Source organism: Lepidochelys kempii, chromosome 4 (genome assembly GCF_965140265.1).
Source record: "Lepidochelys kempii isolate rLepKem1 chromosome 4, rLepKem1.hap2, whole genome shotgun sequence".
Taxonomy (NCBI): domain Eukaryota; kingdom Metazoa; phylum Chordata; order Testudines; family Cheloniidae; genus Lepidochelys; species Lepidochelys kempii.
In genome coordinates, this window is record NC_133259.1 from 12,720,024 (window position 1) to 12,738,711 (window position 18,688).

Here is an 18,688-nt window from a genome sequence, read left to right on the forward strand (position 1 = left end):
TAATCATCTCTTAGCTTTCCTAAGCAGAGAGGCAGTGCTCTGTAGCAGATAAAGCACCAGGGTGGGATTCAGGAAACCTGAGTTCTATTTCCAGTTCTGTCACTTCACTTCTGTTTATCCTTCATCCTTTATTTAGATTATAAACTCTCTGGGGCAGGGACTGGCTCTTCCTATGTATCTGTACAGTGCCTAGTACAATGGGGCTCTGAGCCTGAATCCTCCAGCTGCTACTACAGTACAAATAATAGTAGCCCGAACACGTGATTTTAAAGTCAGATTTCTCAGGACATCTCAGGACTAGAAGCAAGAGTGGTGCTCCACTGTCAATCTGGAAATCACTCTCCTCCCCAACCCCCCACTTGTAGCCCTCTGCGTAACTGCCTGTAAACATGTCACTGGTCTAGGAATGAACATGATCCATCCTGGCCCTCGTGCCAGCATAATTTGGTGCCCCTTTGGGATCCTTTGCTGTCCTACTGCTTGCTTGGCAGCACACCAAGTTAAAAGTGCTGCAATAATTCTACCCATCAGTAGATCTTTGAAAGAACCAAATCTTCCCTTGAGCATTAAACCAATTGCAGTGTCTGGTTTCAACACCCCCAACCACATCTTACAGCGGTGTTTGAGAGCTAGCACCCTGGGCTGTTATTTTAGGAAACAAATAGCTCTATCATTTGCACACACCCTTATAGGCAGATGACACTCCTCTAAACTCAAGTTCTTCAAAAGAAGGGAAGGCAGGATGAAGACCTCTTTGTTACTGTGGGGAGTCCTGGCAGTTTTCTTGGGGGCTGCTCTTGTGGCAGGTAGGTGTGAAATGAAATGAAGACCATTATAAATGATGCTTAACTATAAACTTGCATTTGGGTAGCTGTGCTGAACAGTCACCTGTCATCAGTGATCTTCATAGGCAGGCAAGGCAAGCCTCTTTCTGCTAGGTCCGGACCCAACACCCACTGAAATCAATCTGCACTGGACTTGACTTGGGGCCTTGGTCTGTCTCTGCACCCAAAGAGTGATGTTTTGAAAAATCCCTGTTGCAGTGCTAAGGGAGTGATCGCTAGCTACTCAGTAATGCCTTAGTATTAGCTGTGTGGTTCTCAGACCTTTGTACTGGTGACCCCTTTCACACAGCAAGCCTCTGAGTGCAATTCCCCTTATAAATTAAAAACTTTTAAAATATATTTAACACTATTATTAACGCTGGCGGTGAAGCGGAGTTTGGGGTGGAGGCTGACAGCCCACAACCCCCCCGTATAATAACCTCACGACCCCCTGAGGGGTCAGAACCCCCAGTTTGAGAATCCCTGTTTTAATCAGAGGTTCTGCATCAATGAGCTGAAAGTGCAGGTGTTTTCTCTTTCTCCCACTTGGGAAGCTCACACGGCTGACTTTGCCTAACTAGAATTAAAGGCTTCTAAATACTTCTTTCTGAGTGTATCTGCCTGTTACAATGGGGCTGGATTCTGCCCTCACTGTAGTTTTACAGCACGTAACTCTGCTGATTTAAATGGAGATATTCCTGGGTTACACTTGTCTAAGTGAGATAAGAATCTTGTCCATACAGAATAGAAAAAATGGTTGACAGGTAGTATATACTGACTATTTTGATGTGACTTTTTTACACAATGGTGTAACTTAGGTCAAATTCTTCTCTGTAATCTATTCCGCTGTTAATTGGAACAGTACACCCCCAGGTCCATTACATCCTGCATTTTCTCTAATCTTGCTAACATTAAGGGCTACATTTTGCATTAATTTATAATTTCTTTAAAAGTATTGATTTCATAGAGATGTAGCTGAGTGCAGAATTTGGCTGCAGGAGTGTACAGTAATCGGTGACAGTGGTCGATTGTCAAATATGCACCAGGTCAACCGAAAGTTGAACTTGCTTCTTCTCATTGGAATTATTACAGCCTCTAATGTGTGTGCAAGTCACAGTGAAGTCTATGTGAGCTAAGTGCCTCTCTGGGAGCATAATTTGGCCCATTTGTTTTTAAATGAATCCATTTTGGGTCTAATTGGATTTATTCTTGCTTTAATAATGGAAACGGTTTAAAATTCAGCAGTGCATGAGCAGCCATTTTGCAATTTCTTTGCTTCTTTAATATGCTGCAGATGATTGTTTATGGATTTTATTGAATGCCATATCCATATATCATGGCATTTTACTTGACAACCCAATGTTAAGAGAGACATTTCTCAAATCCATTTTACACTCAGCCACATGCAGAATAGATTTATCCAACCTTCAGTCATTCATAAGCAGCTCTCCCGATGCCCTGTTTAACCACTGCTAAACTTTGACAGGTTTCAGAGTAGCAGCGATGTTAGTCTGTAGTCGCAAAAAGCAAAGGATACTTGTGGCACCTTAGAGACTAACCAATTTATTTGAGCATAAGCTTTCGCTACAGCTTATGCTCAAATAAATTGGTTAGTCTCTAAGGTGCCACAAGTACTCCTTTTCTTTTTGCTAAACTTTGCTTTTCCTAAGGAGTCTTTGTTGCTCCACTGGGACATGCAGACATTATTATATAGCTGAAGTGCCAGGGATGATGGTGTATTTTCACTTTTGTGATTTATAAGATGTATTAAATTTTACAAAAATTATAGAGCAATTATTATTACATATAATTACATTGATTATTAATTATTATTATTATAAGTGAAGTCAATGGAGTTACACCACAGGGATGAATCTGGCCCATTATTTTTAGCGTACCGTAACAGTCTTTAGAGCATGTCTTCCTAAATGTTCACTAATGATTTGCTCTGAATAATACAGTTACAGAATTAGGGTCTGATCCAAAGCCTGGCTAAGCTAGTGGGAGTCTACTGACTTCAGTGGCCTTTAGATCAAACCCTTGGGGAGAACAGTAACAGACGCAATACATAATACAGTTACAAAACGGCAGAGGGCGATGGAGAGGAAGAAGAAAAGGCTATAGAGGTGAAATGTGAAAAGAGATCAAGAATCACTGAGGCAGAGACACAGGAAGGCTCGATTCTTTCAGAGGAAAGGCTCTTGTTTCATCAGTTACCTAGATTGTGGAGGGGGCAGAGAGCAGAGAAGGATAAAGGTCATGAAACCTGACTCATAGTTATATGTCAAATACGATTATGGAGTTCTGTATTTTGGGCCTGTAGTAAGGGGATATGAAAGTACTATGGCATCAGAAGAGTACAGTGTAAACAGAATTATACTCTAGCTACATTCTTTGCATTACATTAGTGCCTACAGGTCTCTAAGTAGGGTGGGGCTCCATTGGACTAGGTGCTGTCTCTCACTGTGTGTCTCTACAATACCTGCCCCAAAGAGCTTCCTGCTTAAATAGACTGCACAGGGGTGGGGATGGGAAATGAGGCATATAGAGGTGAAGTGACTTTCTCAAGGTTACATAGCAGGTCAGTGGCAGACCCAAGAACAGAACCGCAGGACTCCTGAGTCCCAGGGAACTGCTCTAGCCACTCGATAACAGTGCCTTTATTTCTCGTGAGGAATGGGCTTGCAGAGGCTTCAGTCAGAATTAAAACAGCACCAGAGGGCAGTTAAGAAGGGAAAGTCTTTGGAATGTGCAGGAATGGGAAGCGCTGAATCCTGGGCAACACTTAGCATCTGAAATGAGATGCTGCCTCTAAGTTTGCACTCACACACTGAGTACAATCCCCTGCACGTGCCACCCATAGAATTCTTCACTTGTGGGAGCCCGTGACAGGGCACAAAAAAATGTTCACGCAGCAGGTGCACTCAAGCGTTCAACGGTGTGTGCAAAAGACCCCGCAGAAAGCCAGCTCTGTGGTGACTCAAAGAACGCCATTCTCCGGCCTTCACGGGGCCACTTCAGGACTATGAAACTTTTGAGTCCCATGAAAAAGTAGGGGCTTAACTTAAGTGGGGCCTAAGGGGTACGTCCCAGCTCAAGCAGACAGACAGATGTGTCCTAGTTCTGCTCAAGCTCGTACACTACAAAGCAGCAGGGTGGCCAGGGGTAGCCCGGGCTAGCCAGCTGAGTACAAACCTGCCCAGCCCCCCGGATACATAGTTGGGTGGCTGGCCCAAGCTGCCAGCAGTGCTGCTGTGGCCACTACTCTGCTATTTTTAACCCGCAAGCTCAAGCTGAGCAAGCACATCTGATGTCTGTCTGCTTCAGCTAGGAAGCACACTCTGTGAGATGGGGGATTCCCAGAGTTGGGGGCGGGGGTCCCTAGGCCCAGCCATGTGCCTCAGCAGACAGCCACAAACCTCCCTCCTAGGAGGCTGGGAGTCAACCCCTGGCGCGAGCACCAGGTTAACAACACAACAACACGTGTATCTAACCCAGGAGCAGACCCAGGTCAGGTTCTCTGGTAGGAGTTACACAGCGGCGCCCCACCCCCGCCCTGCACCTCTCCTCTGGGGTTAGTCAAGCCTGTCTGCTGTGCACTCTGAGGCTGCCACGGATTGTGAGCTCAAACTGGTGTGTCTAGTGTCTTGCCCTGTGGTCTCAGCTCTGCATGCTGCGGGTCAGTAAGATCCCCTTTGGCCGGCGGCAGCAGCTGGCAGCTCTCCTCCAAGCAGCTCCTTGGTCAGGTTCAGTCTCTCCCCAGCTCAGGGTACTGCTGCTCCTGCTCAGCTCTTTCTTTTCTCTTGCCCCATCTCAGTCTGACTCTTATTCCCTCTGCCACCCACCTCTGTTCATTGGCTCAAACCCTCCCAGCTGGTCCATAGTTAATGCTGGGTCCTTGTTTTTGGAGTGGCTTTCCCTCCCCCCACAGCCAGTCTCAATCTTTTCTTTTTCCTGCCTGATCCCAAACAAACTAGGAGTGGGAAGGGATCCTGAGGCTGACTCTTACCAAGTGGCTCCAGCCCCAACGGCCAGAGTCCTCTTTCAAACCCGGTGAATGCTCCAGCGGTGCCCCACATACCGTCTGGGACCTGGCTAGATATTTGCAGCTGTATTTCTCCAGTCTGCACACAGGTTTGCAGTTCTGGTGGCACATGTACAATCAGGCACCCAAGGGGTTATATTGCACTGAAGTTGGTTTCTACCTTTGGAGAACTGGCCCTGAGTGTTGGCGGGTCAAACCCTGCTATCGTCACCAGGTACATCGCGAGCAAAGTCTATGGATCTGTTTCTGCTATGGGTGAATTTGGCCTTGTAAAGACAAAGTCACTACTTAGGAGCTATAAAAATGCCCAAACTTTAGCTGAAGGGTTTCAGAATTGCCAGTGGGAACTCCCAGCTGACCATTGTGTTCTCCCTCTGCTTTGGAGGAGTAACTATGAAGTTAGGACTGATTCTGACAGTGCTGCTGAAGCTGCCCAGTGTAGGGCGGACCCCACCACCCTGAGGAGAGGCTGGAATGCTGGTGGGATTGTTACTGCTCATGCTCCAGCCAGCTTTGGGATGGCAGAGCTCTGTGTTGGTCCTAACGTACAGAAGTGGGGTAGTGGTTTCCCTTTAAATAGCTTGTGAACTCTCTATTGGCCCTCGTGGTCTTCTGTTTCAGAAGCCAGTGTGTATATGAGGCTAGGCTTTCCATGTTATTTATGTTTAGGATACACAGGTATTTGGACCATACTCGATCCATTGTGGTTCCCTCATATTCTGCGTAAGAAGCAAAAGACAACCCTTGAGCTGCCAGGCATGCAGCAGAACATCTTCCTTGGCTAACGCTGGGGTATTGGCACAGGTTCTTCACTCCTGTGTAACCCTTCTGCCCGTCAGAGTTGGCAGCAACAAGGGCCGGGTTCAATATCTAGGGGTTCCATTCCAATAACACAATGCAAACCGGCTCGAGCCCCCACCCAGTGACCTGGGACCAATATATACCACCCCCGCTGGGCGCCTCCAAGAGGCAATACTTCCCCTCTCGCAAGCACATAGTCTGAGTGTAGCAAAAGTCTTTTAATAACAGAGAGAAACAATGTGGCATTATGTTGGGGAAACACCACCAACAGGATTCATAACACAACCCATGAGCAAAAACAACCCCACCCCAGGCAAATTGGGGCATGCCCTTTTCCCTTTGGTTCTTGAGTCCAGCAACCCCAAATCACCCAAAGTCCCAAAAGTCCAATGCCCCAAAAGTCTCTGTCCCTGGTCAGGGCAGCCCCAGAGTTCGAAAGTTTATCGGCGGAGCTTTACCTCCCAATCTGGGTGGAAATGGGACAGGGGTAAGAGGCACCTTACGTGATCTGAAGCTGACCGCCCCATAGCTCCATAGCGGCGCTCCGCTCCGCCAGCCGCCCCACGAACTCCTTCGCTCAGCTGCGCTCCACTCCGCCAGCCGCCCCACGAACTCCTTCACTCAGCTGCGCTCCGCTCCGCCAGCCGCCCCATGAACTCCTTCACTCAGCTCCACGGCCCACAAGCAGCTCCTGCCATCCACACACTGCTCCGCGTCGAACTGCTTCACCAGCCGTCCCGCAAATTGCTCCACAATATATCTTCAGGCTCCCCCACTACTTAACACAACACTCAGTGATTTCAGCTCTTAGGTGAATTCAGCTTATAGTAGGGGAGCCCCAGTGCTGGTGCACTGTCAGCCCAAAGTGAGCTCAGCAGCCTATAACTAGACTTCTAATGAAATCAAAATTAGCTCTGATATTCCACAGTGGAGAGAGGAGGAAGTGCAATCAGCATGTAAGGCCCTCACCAAGGGGCCCATGCCACCAAGTATTAATACTTGTCCCCAGCCTCTCTCCATTCACACAGTTTTGGAACCCATGACCCTTGCCTAGCGAGTGCTACTTAGTTGATGGTGAATCCCTCCATCATAACAAAAGGCCACGTACAGTTCCAAGCACAGTTCCCATAATCAGGGTAATAGCAATTTATTCTTCCTGCCCCAATAACAGAGACACTGGGGATCCCACAGCAGCCAAAGTGACCATTTGGGCAGCTATGGTCTCATTCTAGGCGTGGTGGGTGTGCCTATGCAAATGAGATCGGCCCCTGAAGTTCTTTTCCACAACTTGCCACACCTCACCACCAGATGTCAGGGTGGAGCTCATCCTGACACTGCTTACATCCTCCCCCCAGCCGAGACTTTGTCGTCCCGACAAATCACACTCCCTTTATACCAACTCATTGGTTTCCTCCAAAGGGCCTCAGGAAGCCCACTTTAGCTTCCACAAGCCTGTGTGCTAAATGTATTGGCTCCTCACTAGTCACCCCAGGTGCATCATAAGTTAACCGTTTCACTGGTCTTATCACCCTGTCTCGTCTATTGAGAATCTCTGTTGCCGAAGTAAGGGGAACATCCTCTTGAGTGACGGATGGAGAGGCTTCCCTGGAGGGTCCCTCGGCTACTGGCGTAGGCCCCTGCACTCCTAGTTCTAACGCTGGAGGGTCCAAGGTGCCCAGGACATCCTCTACCTGTCTGTCCCCATTGTCCAATAACCTGTGTTTGTCATCACAGGGGGGTCTCATCAGCAGCACCGGGGTATCAGAAAGGGGCCTAAATAGTTCCGCCAATGGGTTTAGGGCGGAAAAGGGAGAACTCTCGTTTGGTTCAGCTGATCGAGACTGAAATCTTGTCTCCATCCCAGGATACACCAGGGTTGTGTCTTCCTCCTCAGACTCACTCTCAGATGTGCAGAATAGGGGTAAGTTAGCTGCAGGGGGCCCACTGTCTGTGTTGGATGGCGGCTTTGGTCTAGCACCTCTGTTCTGCCCGGCGGCCCTGCCGTGGCCCATCTCACAAGGGGTGCTTACCAATTCCCCCACAGGGAGCAAAAGGTTTCTATGCACCGTCTTTATTTGCCCTGGACCGTCTTCAGGTTTGATCTTGTAGACCGGCAGATCTCCCAGCTTTTCCATCACCAGGTAAGGTATTGCCTTCCATCTGTCAGCTATCTTGTGTTTGCCAGCAATACCCAAATTTCGCAGCAGGACTCTGTCCCCCGGCTGGAGCTCCTGCGAACGCACTCTAGCATCATATCGATGTTTGTTGCGGTCTGCGTTCTTCCGAGCCGCAGCGGTAGCTAAGCGATAAGCATCCCGCAGCTTTTCTCTTAGTCGGGATACATATTGCTGATGAGTTTCATAGCTATCTCCATCCTCTGATACACCAAAGCACAAGTCTATGGGTAATCTTGGTTCTCGCCCAAACATCAAGAGATATGGGGTGACTCCCGTAGCATCGTTCTTTGTGGCATTGTAGGCATGCACCAGAAATGCGACATGCTGGCTCCAGGTTGCCTTCTGCTCTGGTCGCAAAGTTCCCAACATATCTAATAGGGTTCGATTGAACCTCTCTGGCTGAGGATCACCTTGGGGGTGATAAGGCGTTGTCCTAGACTTTTTAATTCCTGCTATCTTCAGCACCTCCTTCAGAAGGTGACTCTCAAAATCCCGCCCCTGATCAGAGTGTATCCGAGCCGGGAATCCATAGACTGAGAAATATTTGTCCCACAATACTCGAGCAACGGTGGTGGCCCTCTGATCACGTGTGGGATATGCTTGTGCATACCGTGTAAAATGGTCAGTCACTACTAGAATGTTTCCAACATTCCTCTTGTCTACCTCTACAGACAAGAAATCAATGCATACCAACTCCAAAGGTTTGTTGCTGGTGATGTTCTTGAGATATGCAGCCCTCGTGGGCAGAGTTTTCCTTTGAACACATCGAGCGCAAGTCTCACATTTCCTGCGAACATCTTCAGCCATTCGGGGCCAATAGAACCTACTACGAATAAGTTCCAGGGTCCTCTCCATCCCTAAATGCCCAAAGTCATCATGCAGGGCCCTCATGGCCAGGGCTCTGTACTTTTTTGGCAGTACTAGTTGTGCTCGTTGTTTTTGTAAAGGGTCAGTGGTCATTCGGTGTAGCACTCCCTGAATCAGTTTTAGTTTGGTCCATTCTCTCAATAGTAGTTTACCCTCCGGGTTAGGTGGGACAACCGCAGTTGGGCTTCGCCCCTCCCTTTTGGCAAGTAGTGTATCACGAATGTCAATATCTTGCCGCTGGGCTTCTTGCCAGTCAGCCGCATTGAGCATGGGCAAAGGAGATTGGTCTAATGCAATATAGTTCACCGAAGCAGAAGGCATGCATTCAGGGGGCAGGCCCAAAGCTTCTGCAACACATCCCTGAAAGTCTTCACGGGCCTCTGGCTCTCGGCGACTCACACTGCAAATAGCTCTCACTCCATCTGTGGGTATCACAGCAACTTCTGGAGCCTGCGGACGCCTGGACAATGCATCTGCATCTACATTGCTTCTCCCTGATCGGTACTGAATGCTGAACTCATAGCTAGCCAAGGCGGCCACCCATCTCTGCCCTGTAGCATCCAGCTTAGCACTTGTTAACACATAAGTCAGTGGATTGTTATCTGTCCACACCTGGAACTGAGCACCATACAAGTAGTCTCGAAATTTCTCAGTGATGGCCCATTTCAAGGCCAAAAACTCCAGCTTGTGGGTGGGATAGCGAGTTTCACTATCAGACAATCCTCGGCTGGCAAAGGCTACAGGTTTACATTTGCCTTCCACTTCCTGGTACAGGACTGCTCCCAGACCCTCCAAACTGGCATCAGTATGCAGGATAAATGGTTTGCTTGGGTCAGCAAAAACTAGGACTGGAGCATGAGTTAGGCAAGTAATGATTTCTTGAAAAGCCCTTTCACATCTCTCATCCCACCGTGGCCCAAATGGTGCAAAGGGGCCATTGTGTCTCTGCACAGGAGGCTTTGGGGACCTCCCCTTATTCTTGGACTTAGATTTGTTCTTGCTGAACTGATGTCCCCTGGTAAGATCATTCAGAGGCTTTACAATCGTAGCATAGTTTTTCACAAATCTGCGGTAGTAGCCACTAAATCCAAGGAAGGTCTTGAGTTCTCTGTAGTTACTTGGACGTGGCCATGTAGTGAGTGCTTCTATTTTATCAGGATCAGTACTCACACCTTCTTGGGACACAATGTGACCCACATACTTCACTGAGGTTCTGCAGAACTGGCATTTGTCAATTGAAAGCTTCAGACCATAATCCTCCAACCTATCAAGCACTTTAAGAAGTCTTTCTTCATGCTCCTCTAAGGTTCTTCCAAACACAATCAGGTCATCCAAATAAACTAACACTTGCAGTAAATTCATGTCTCCCACAACTTTCTCCATGAGACGTTGAAAGGTGGCAGGTGCTCCAGAAATCCCTTGGGGCATGCGTTCAAACTCATAAAACCCTAATGGGCAGATGAAGGCTGTCTTCTCCTTATCTTCTTCTCCCAGAGGGATCTGGTAGTATCCACTTCGAAGATCCAACACAGAGAACCACTGGCTTCCCAGCAAACAGTCTAAGGCGTCTTGCACTCGAGGCATAGTGTACTGGTCGACCACAGTACGGCTGTTTAGGGTGCGGTAGTCAATACACATCCGGATTTTCCCATTCTTTTTGCGGACTACCACAATGGGTGAGGCGTATGGGCTGCGGGACTCTGTAATGATGCCATTCGCAGCCAGCTCCTGAAGATGATGTCGCACATCTTCCATCTCAGAGAGAGCAATCTTCCTAGATCTCTCCCTGAAAGGTCGAGAGTCATGTAGTCTGATATTGTGCTCTACTCCTTTTGCACATCCCACATCCCACTCATGCAGTGAGAACACCTTGGATCTTTCACAAAGTTTCTCCCTCAGGCGATCTTTCCAGTCCTCGGACACTGGTGAATCTCCAAAGTCAAACTTTGCTGGGTCTATTGCCGAAACTGGAGTTTCATACTGGGGTTTTACAATCGACTCAGGCTCAAAAAGGTCTGCTATCTTTTGTCCTTGCTTCACAAAAATATCACGACTCGTTTCATTAGCAATCAATATAGTCACCCTTTCCTGGGCTTCAGCAGGTAGGGTTATGACTCCACTGGGGACCAGCACTCCTTCAGGGAGCTCTCCTCCCATCGGCTGCTCTATCATTGCTAACGTCCCTTTACTGCCTTTCAGACAGGTACTCATGACAAGCACTTCTTGCTCCGTCCTTGCAGGCACTACTAAGGGGGTTATGCCCGCGTACTTCAGTGCCCCAAGCGGTAGCTCAGATGTGTCCCTTTTAGCGCTCTCAATTTTCCTATAGGCTTCAGCACAAAGCGTATGGATCATCAGGGTATTCAGGTACTGGTCCCCAGCCCGCCTTCTGCAGTAATCCGCGAGTACCTTGAAGAGACTGGAGTTGGTCCCTATCAGCACAGACACATCAGAAGTCCCTTTAGGGTCAGGGCATATTAAGGCAGCTGTGTCTACCTCTTCTCTTACCCCAGCAACCTCCTCTGGGAATTCCAGGTGCACTATGACATACCCTTGATAGGGGTATTCATCCATGCTGAGGCCACATAGGCCAAGGCCAGTCAGTGGCTGTATAGGCAGGTGCCTAAGCATCTGTTGGTAGAATGACTGAAATATAATAGTCACTTGAGATCCAGTGTCAAGCACTGCTTTACACTCCACCCCTTCGATCCTCACCATGACCTCTGCTCGAGGCCCTATCAGTCCTGCAGGGATCCCAGCTGGACAGTCTTTTCTGGGGGAATCTTCAAATCCTGCAGACCTGGGGGGTCCCCGTCCCCAGACCCTCTGGCAGCTACCGGATCTCTCCCAACTGATCCTCAGCTTTCCATACACTAAGGAGGGGTTTTCTTCATTACGGCACTTGGCAGCACTGTGTCCATCCTGACCACATCGGTAGCAGAAGAATTGACCTTTCCCCCTTCGCCTGGGGGGGATGGTGGCTCTAAGTGCGGGCTTCTCAATCGCCACAGTTTGAGGCTTCTTATTCCTAGAAGTCTTAACTCGGTCAACGGTACTTTGCAGCTCAGCTATCCGTTCCGTCAGGACCTGCATTTGTTGGGCAAGTTCCTCTCTGGTGCTCACCATCAGTACACTGGCCATTTGCAGTGGTGTTGTGCTGGCTGGCTCCGATGTTTGGGCTTCCCAAAACTCACTGGCAGCCTGCCTTTCTTCCTCCTCTCGGACCTCTTTTATCAGCTGGGAGTAACTTGGGGGATGTTCCCGTCGTTCTCTTAGCCGGAGATGAAGTAGAATCGGGTTCTGATACTGAGTTCCTCTTACAATTTGAGCCAGTCTGGTCTGATCCATCTGCTCAGCAGTCACTGCTCCCCTCATGACAGCTCTCTGAAGCAGTCTCTCCAGTCTCTGTATGTAGGCTGAAGCCTTCTCGCCCTTTTGTTGTCGGGAATTAAGGAACTTACAGTAGCTGTCTTCAAGGCCCTCTACGCTCCCAAAGTTGTGTTCAAGGGCCTCTAGGCAGTCCTTCACACTGACCCCAGGGTCAATGAGCTTCAGGGTGCGAATCACATCTAATGCTGGGCCGCCAAGGCTCTCTATAAGGCATCTTCGCTTTTCTGCATCTGGTACGGCCCACTCTTGCAGCATTTCAGTGGTATGCTCTAACCAGGGTTCAAACTCCTCCTCCCCAGCAAATAATCTTAACTTACGACAAGAGTCTGACTCAGCATGGGGAAGCACAACCTTTTCCAATATTTGCCCCAGAGCTTTTGTCCAATCATCAGCCGAGGCTGCAGCCTCTGAGCTAGAAGCTGCTGAGCCAGGGCCCAACAAACCTGACATATTAGCCATTATACAAACAGTAATTTCCTCAAAATATAAGCACAAACAAAAAAAAATATAAATTGTTTCCCAATGTAGTGGATCACTCAACAGGTGCTTGCGAGGGGTACTGACCCAGGCGATCCCGGACGAGCCCCCAAAAATGTAACCCTTCTGCCCGTCAGAGTTGGCAGCAACAAGGGCCGGGTTCAATATCTAGGGGTTCCATTCCAATAACACAATGCAAACCGGCTCGAGCCCCCACCCAGTGACCTGGGACCAATATATACCACCCCCGCTGGGCGCCTCCAAGAGGCAATACTTCCCCTCTCGCAAGCACATAGTCTGAGTGTAGCAAAAGTCTTTTAATAACAGAGAGAAACAATGTGGCATTATGTTGGGGAAACACCACCAACAGGATTCATAACACAACCCATGAGCAAAAACAACCCCACCCCAGGCAAATTGGGGCATGCCCTTTTCCCTTTGGTTCTTGAGTCCAGCAACCCCAAATCACCCAAAGTCCCAAAAGTCCAATGCCCCAAAAGTCTCTGTCCCTGGTCAGGGCAGCCCCAGAGTTCGAAAGTTTATCGGCGGAGCTTTACCTCCCAATCTGGGTGGAAATGGGACAGGGGTAAGAGGCACCTTACGTGATCTGAAGCTGACCGCCCCATAGCTCCATAGCGGCGCTCCGCTCCGCCAGCCGCCCCACGAACTCCTTCGCTCAGCTGCGCTCCACTCCGCCAGCCGCCCCATGAACTCCTTCACTCAGCTGCGCTCCGCTCCGCCAGCCGCCCCATGAACTCCTTCACTCAGCTCCACGGCCCACAAGCAGCTCCTGCCATCCACACACTGCTCCGCGTCGAACTGCTTCACCAGCCGTCCCGCAAATTGCTCCACAATATATCTTCAGGCTCCCCCACTACTTAACACAACACTCAGTGATTTCAGCTCTTAGGTGAATTCAGCTTATAGTAGGGGAGCCCCAGTGCTGGTGCACTGTCAGCCCAAAGTGAGCTCAGCAGCCTATAACTAGACTTCTAATGAAATCAAAATTAGCTCTGATATTCCACAGTGGAGAGAGGAGGAAGTGCAATCAGCATGTAAGGCCCTCACCAAGGGGCCCATGCCACCAAGTATTAATACTTGTCCCCAGCCTCTCTCCATTCACACAGTTTTGGAACCCATGACCCTTGCCTAGCGAGTGCTACTTAGTTGATGGTGAATCCCTCCATCATAACAAAAGGCCACGTACAGTTCCAAGCACAGTTCCCATAATCAGGGTAATAGCAATTTATTCTTCCTGCCCCAATAACAGAGACACTGGGGATCCCACAGCAGCCAAAGTGACCATTTGGGCAGCTATGGTCTCATTCTAGGCGTGGTGGGTGTGCCTATGCAAATGAGATCGGCCCCTGAAGTTCTTTTCCACAACTTGCCACACCTCACCACCAGATGTCAGGGTGGAGCTCATCCTGACACTGCTTACACCTGTTTAACAGGAAACCTGCACCTTTCGTCTCTCAGACCCTCTCCAGCTATGCATCATTTCTGACTTCCTTCCCTACTTCCTCTCCATTTCAGACCCAGCTGTTCGAGTAAGTGGTGAAAGGAGACCATGCTGACTTTGGGGCTGAGCAGTGAGGGATTCAGTTTTGCAGGAGGGCCTGCAATGACTGAACAGATGTTAGATGAGAACCACATTGGACATTACTGAGCGGTTGATAAGATGTCCGAACAATACAGTAAATCAATTCCAGGAACTGGCAAGAATTTTCTTTTCTCTTGTTTTTCTCTCCTTTTAAAACCCATCCTGTGTTCCCAGGTTATGAGGATGAGGAGGCGAAAGAGCACGTCCTAGTTGATAACAAGTGTAAATGTGCAAGGGTGACCTCAAGGTTTGTCCCTTCTAAAGACAACCCCGAGGAAGAAGTCCTGGTGAGAAACATACGAGTCATGTAAGTGGCAAACAATGCTTGATTTGAAGTAGGTAAAGATGAGGTGACACGGCCCACCAGGTTCCTTTTCTTTGTCTCACTTCAGCATATTAGTTATGGGACATGATCGTGTTTCATTATGTCCTGGTTTTCATGTTATAGTGTAAGTAATTAGGATTTCATTGACACCCACCTAGTGCTCTAATGGGCTGTAGTGTATAGTACCGTAGACTAGTGGAAAATGGTCCAAGTCACACTACATGTTGCTGAATTCCAGCTGCATGGTGCTTTTTCCACCAGTCCAAAACACAGCTCAGAAATGTTTCTGAAGGGTTGACAGTAGCTTTGTAAGATACATGGAAGGAGACAAGAGTAGCCTTTCTCCTGTCCTGATAATGAGGGACATTGGCTGGCACAGAACATAGGATTGCCATTCCAGAGTGGACTCCTGGTCCAAAAAATCTGAGAGTTTGTCCCTGGGAGAGGCCAATGCCGGATTTCTCAGGGAATGCCAAACTCCCATGCTGCAATCAGCTAATTAATTGTCTGCTCACAGGGCCTAATTCTGCACTCTTTACTCGCACTGAGTGAGGGACGTTTTGTCTGAGTAAGGAGGGCAGCACTGGAGCCATGGGAGTTCAGGAAGGGCTCACTTTAAGAAAGGGAGCGAGTCAGTCACCCACCCACCCAGCCACCTGAAAGTGAGCTAGTCTCATATGTGTTGTGTCCCAGTTTCCACCAGCTCAAGAGAGGGCAAGAGGAACATCAGTGCCATGATGTCATTACTGAAAGCATAATCTGTGGCAAGTGGCACTTGTGGAAATTGTTCCATTACTCACTAGTGGCCTAACACGGTGCAATGCTTTGACACTCTCCAGTCTTTCCATGGTGGTGTCTGGCAATGATGCAAGAAAGACCCTGTTGCTCTTGAGGGTATTTGAAGGCTCAGTCAGGTATAACACATATCCGTTCTACAGATCAAGTATCTGAAACTTCATGGGGAGTGGAAGGGGAAGAGATGAAAATATCTGAACACAGAAAAAGATAAGAACTTGGATTCTGTGAATCAGAACAATCATGACACATTGTGGAGCTTGCAGAATTCATTAATTTGTGGTCACTTGATAGTCCTGTTCTTTTTTTTTTTTCCCCTTAGAGTCCCCCTGATGAGCAGACAGAATATCACTGATCCCACCTCACCAGTGAGAACCACCTTTGTCTACCGGCTGTCTGAGCTGTGAGTAATTGTCTTTACTGCATTAATTTCAGAACACTTTGCCCTTCCATCACTCTGTCCAAACATCAATGAATTAATCCTCACCACATCCCATTAGACAGATATGGGAATTGAGGGAGAAGTTTTGTGGCTTGTCCAAAGTCACGGGAATTCTGCTACAGAGCTTGGGAACAGAATCCCCAACCTCCACTCCAGTGACTTAACCACAAGCCTGTCCTTCCTATGGAGTGGAAATTCAGGATTTACCATGGTGAATTTAGGTGTAGAAACTAAACAAATCCCTTCATAAAAGGTCATTTTTTAAAATAGTGCCATGATGCACAGAGCACCAATACATTAAAATCCAATTCCCGTGTGAGATCATGGGGCAAAAGCAAGACCTTGACTTCTAGCATAGACAGTGATGAAGCTGACAGGGATCTCACCTCTGCACAGAGCCTGATCAGGCTAAGGCTGACTCCAATGTGTGTGAGATTCAGTGTAAATGTAAGATGTTGGGTCAAATTCTCTGCTGCTCTAACTCAGGATTTTATCCTGAGTCTTGAAATATTTGGTGTTTTAAGTAAAGTTCCAGCTCCTGGAGTCCTGTGATCAGAGGAGAATCACAGTTTTCATTGAAGATGAAAGTGAGTTTCTAGCCCTCATGGTTGCAGAGAAAAGCTTGAAAAAGTGACCCAACTGCACGCTGAAGGCTCAAAAACTGAAAAGCAAATAAAAAGAAACCCATGTTTATTGTTAACCAACCTCATCATTTTGGGGACCTGACTCATCATTTTTGAAGGTTTGGGGGCTGGCCCTGGTGCCAGAGAATTGGACTATTTGCTCCTAAATCAGGATAGGGCCTGGCTGCTCCAGCAAAGCCCGACTGACGTGTGACTGCCAAAGTAGCAATGAGGACTTGAGCCCTCTCCTGTGCGGTGGCCTCTTTCAGTGACCACTGCCTAACATGCATTCCATCCTATCTGTCTTCCAGCTGCAAAAAATGTGATCCCACAGAAGTGGAGGTAGGTGACCAGGTAGTTACTGCTGAGCAGAGCAACAACTGCAGCATTTCTGATACCTGCTACACCTATGACAGGAACAAGTGCTACACCACGACCTTCCCGTTTTTCTACGGCGGGGAGACCAACACCCTCCGAGCAGCCCTGACTCCGGAATCCTGCTACGCTAATTAGATTAAACCACTGCTGTTAGAGTGCCTGGTTATTCTGTAATCTGCCCCCACAGACCAAAACACATTTATGTTAGCATGGTAAGAAAGACAGTGTCTGAAATATCAGCTCCTCACAGTTAATGTGTTAGCTACATGAAAAGTAATGCCTTCCTTCTATAGCACATGGTGGTTATAAATATAACGGAATAGTTAAGCCAATTATGCCTGGTGGGAAAAATCCTATATTGTGGGGCAGATCCTCAGCTGGTATAAATCAATGTAACTGCCTTGAAATCATGGGAGCTACACTAACTTACCCCAGTGGGGGATCTGGCTTGGACAGTTTTCATTCAGTCCTCCTTCAGACAAGACTTTCATTACAGTCAGTGGGAGTTTTGCCCTAGTAACAAAGGCAGGATTTGTTCTTCTCTCTGTACATAGAAACAGTGAAATCCAAATGCCATGCCAGTGTTTGGATTCAGATTTCCACAATTATGTTTTCCAAAGCAATTTCTCCAATGTCATGGTCTTTTTGGTTAATACAATACCTTTTAGCCCCGAGAGATAACGCCACCGCACATAAAATATCAGTGTGCAATTTGAGATGGCCCCTTGTTTGTGTTCTTTTGGAAACCCCCCACTTAAATTATCTAAAGTAATCCTTTGCACAAACTTTAAGTAACACAAGACCATATTGTTACACTTCCACCTACGAGCATAATAGAAATCAGTGCCATTATTGAGAAGGAGGCCATTCAGGACGGGGCTTTCAAAGATGCCTATGGGATTTGGAAACCCACTTTCTATTAATCCCTTATGTGGCTTTGAAAATCACATTCTCAGTGTATCTCAGCATATTTAGAGAAGACTGAAGATGCTGCTGCTCTTGAGTATTTTTAAATGGTGCCAAAATAGCATGTGTTACAGGAATGGTACATTATTCTTTCACTATATATTTGAGATTGAGCTACTGCCCAGTGATATTTCACTGCTCTGTGTTTCCATGCTGACAATTATTAATGCTGTCTCCAATTCATCTAACACTGTGGAGAACCACTTATTTCTTTCAGTTTAAAGAAATAAATAAATGGTCTAGGTCCTGATTCTGCATTCAGAGGTGCACTGACGGCCTTTGGGCTTACACGATCTGATTGCAAGAATGGGGCCCTAGTTAGGGCTTCCTTCCAGTCCTCTACACCAGATTCCTTTCTCTTGTTTGTAGAAGGAATTCTCACCTATCAAAGAGGCTGATATTACGTCGCACCATTCATCACATTTGAGTGCGTCATACCTTGTGTTTTCACTAGGCAGTCATATATGAAAGTCCATAAACTGTGTGCAGCATTACCCCTGAGAAGGCTCATACATTCCTCCCCATTATAAAAATTGGTTGCACATCCCTAGACTATTCTGAGAAACCCTGGCATATTTCGTGTAGTAACAAAATAGAGCAAGAGCTATGTACCCATGATTTCAGCTTTGTTAGCAAGATTGAAATAATTAAATAGATTTTTCTGCAACTATCTGTGTGTGAATTGTAAATGGTATTAAAAGGAAGAATCTGGTCTCTACTGGTTTTCCTCCAATCTTCAAGGTGAAGAAGAAGAATTTGCACTAAATAACTGACTATAGTTATGGCTCCATGTCTGTCACGGAGGTCGGAGAAGTCACAGATTCCCTGACTTTCCATGACCTCCATGATTTCTGCAGCGGCCAGTGAGGCTGATCCCAGGGCCGCCCCAAGCAGCTGGCTCTGGGGCCAGCTGCTCAAGTGGCCCCAGGGACAGCCACATGGGGTTTAGTCAGGGGTATTTTTAGTATAAGTCAT

At 47.7% G+C, this 18,688-nt stretch overlaps 1 protein-coding gene across 1 annotated transcript; it reads left to right on the forward strand.

Annotated features, from left to right (window-relative positions):
- The first annotated feature begins 695 nt into the window (after positions 1 to 695).
- On the forward strand, positions 696 to 18,383 carry JCHAIN (joining chain of multimeric IgA and IgM). Its single transcript, XM_073340022.1, has 4 exons — positions 696 to 806; positions 14,359 to 14,491; positions 15,627 to 15,707; positions 16,681 to 18,383. Exons 1-4 carry the CDS (start codon positions 743 to 745, stop codon positions 16,880 to 16,882), a joined length of 480 nt encoding a protein of 159 aa, XP_073196123.1. The 5' UTR covers positions 696 to 742; the 3' UTR covers positions 16,883 to 18,383.
- The last annotated feature ends 305 nt before the right edge of the window (positions 18,384 to 18,688 follow it).

Bases quoted from the DNA above. Each gene is read 5' to 3' on its own strand.
- JCHAIN (XM_073340022.1), top strand. From the start codon at position 743: ATGAAGACCTCTTTGTTACTGTGGGGAGTCCTGGCAGTTTTCTTGGGG. The intron at 14,492-15,626 runs GTAAGTGGCAAA...TTTTCCCCTTAG, and splicing joins GTGAGAAACATACGAGTCAT to AGTCCCCCTGATGAGCAGAC. The intron at 15,708-16,680 runs GTGAGTAATTGT...TCTGTCTTCCAG, and splicing joins GTCTACCGGCTGTCTGAGCT to CTGCAAAAAATGTGATCCCA.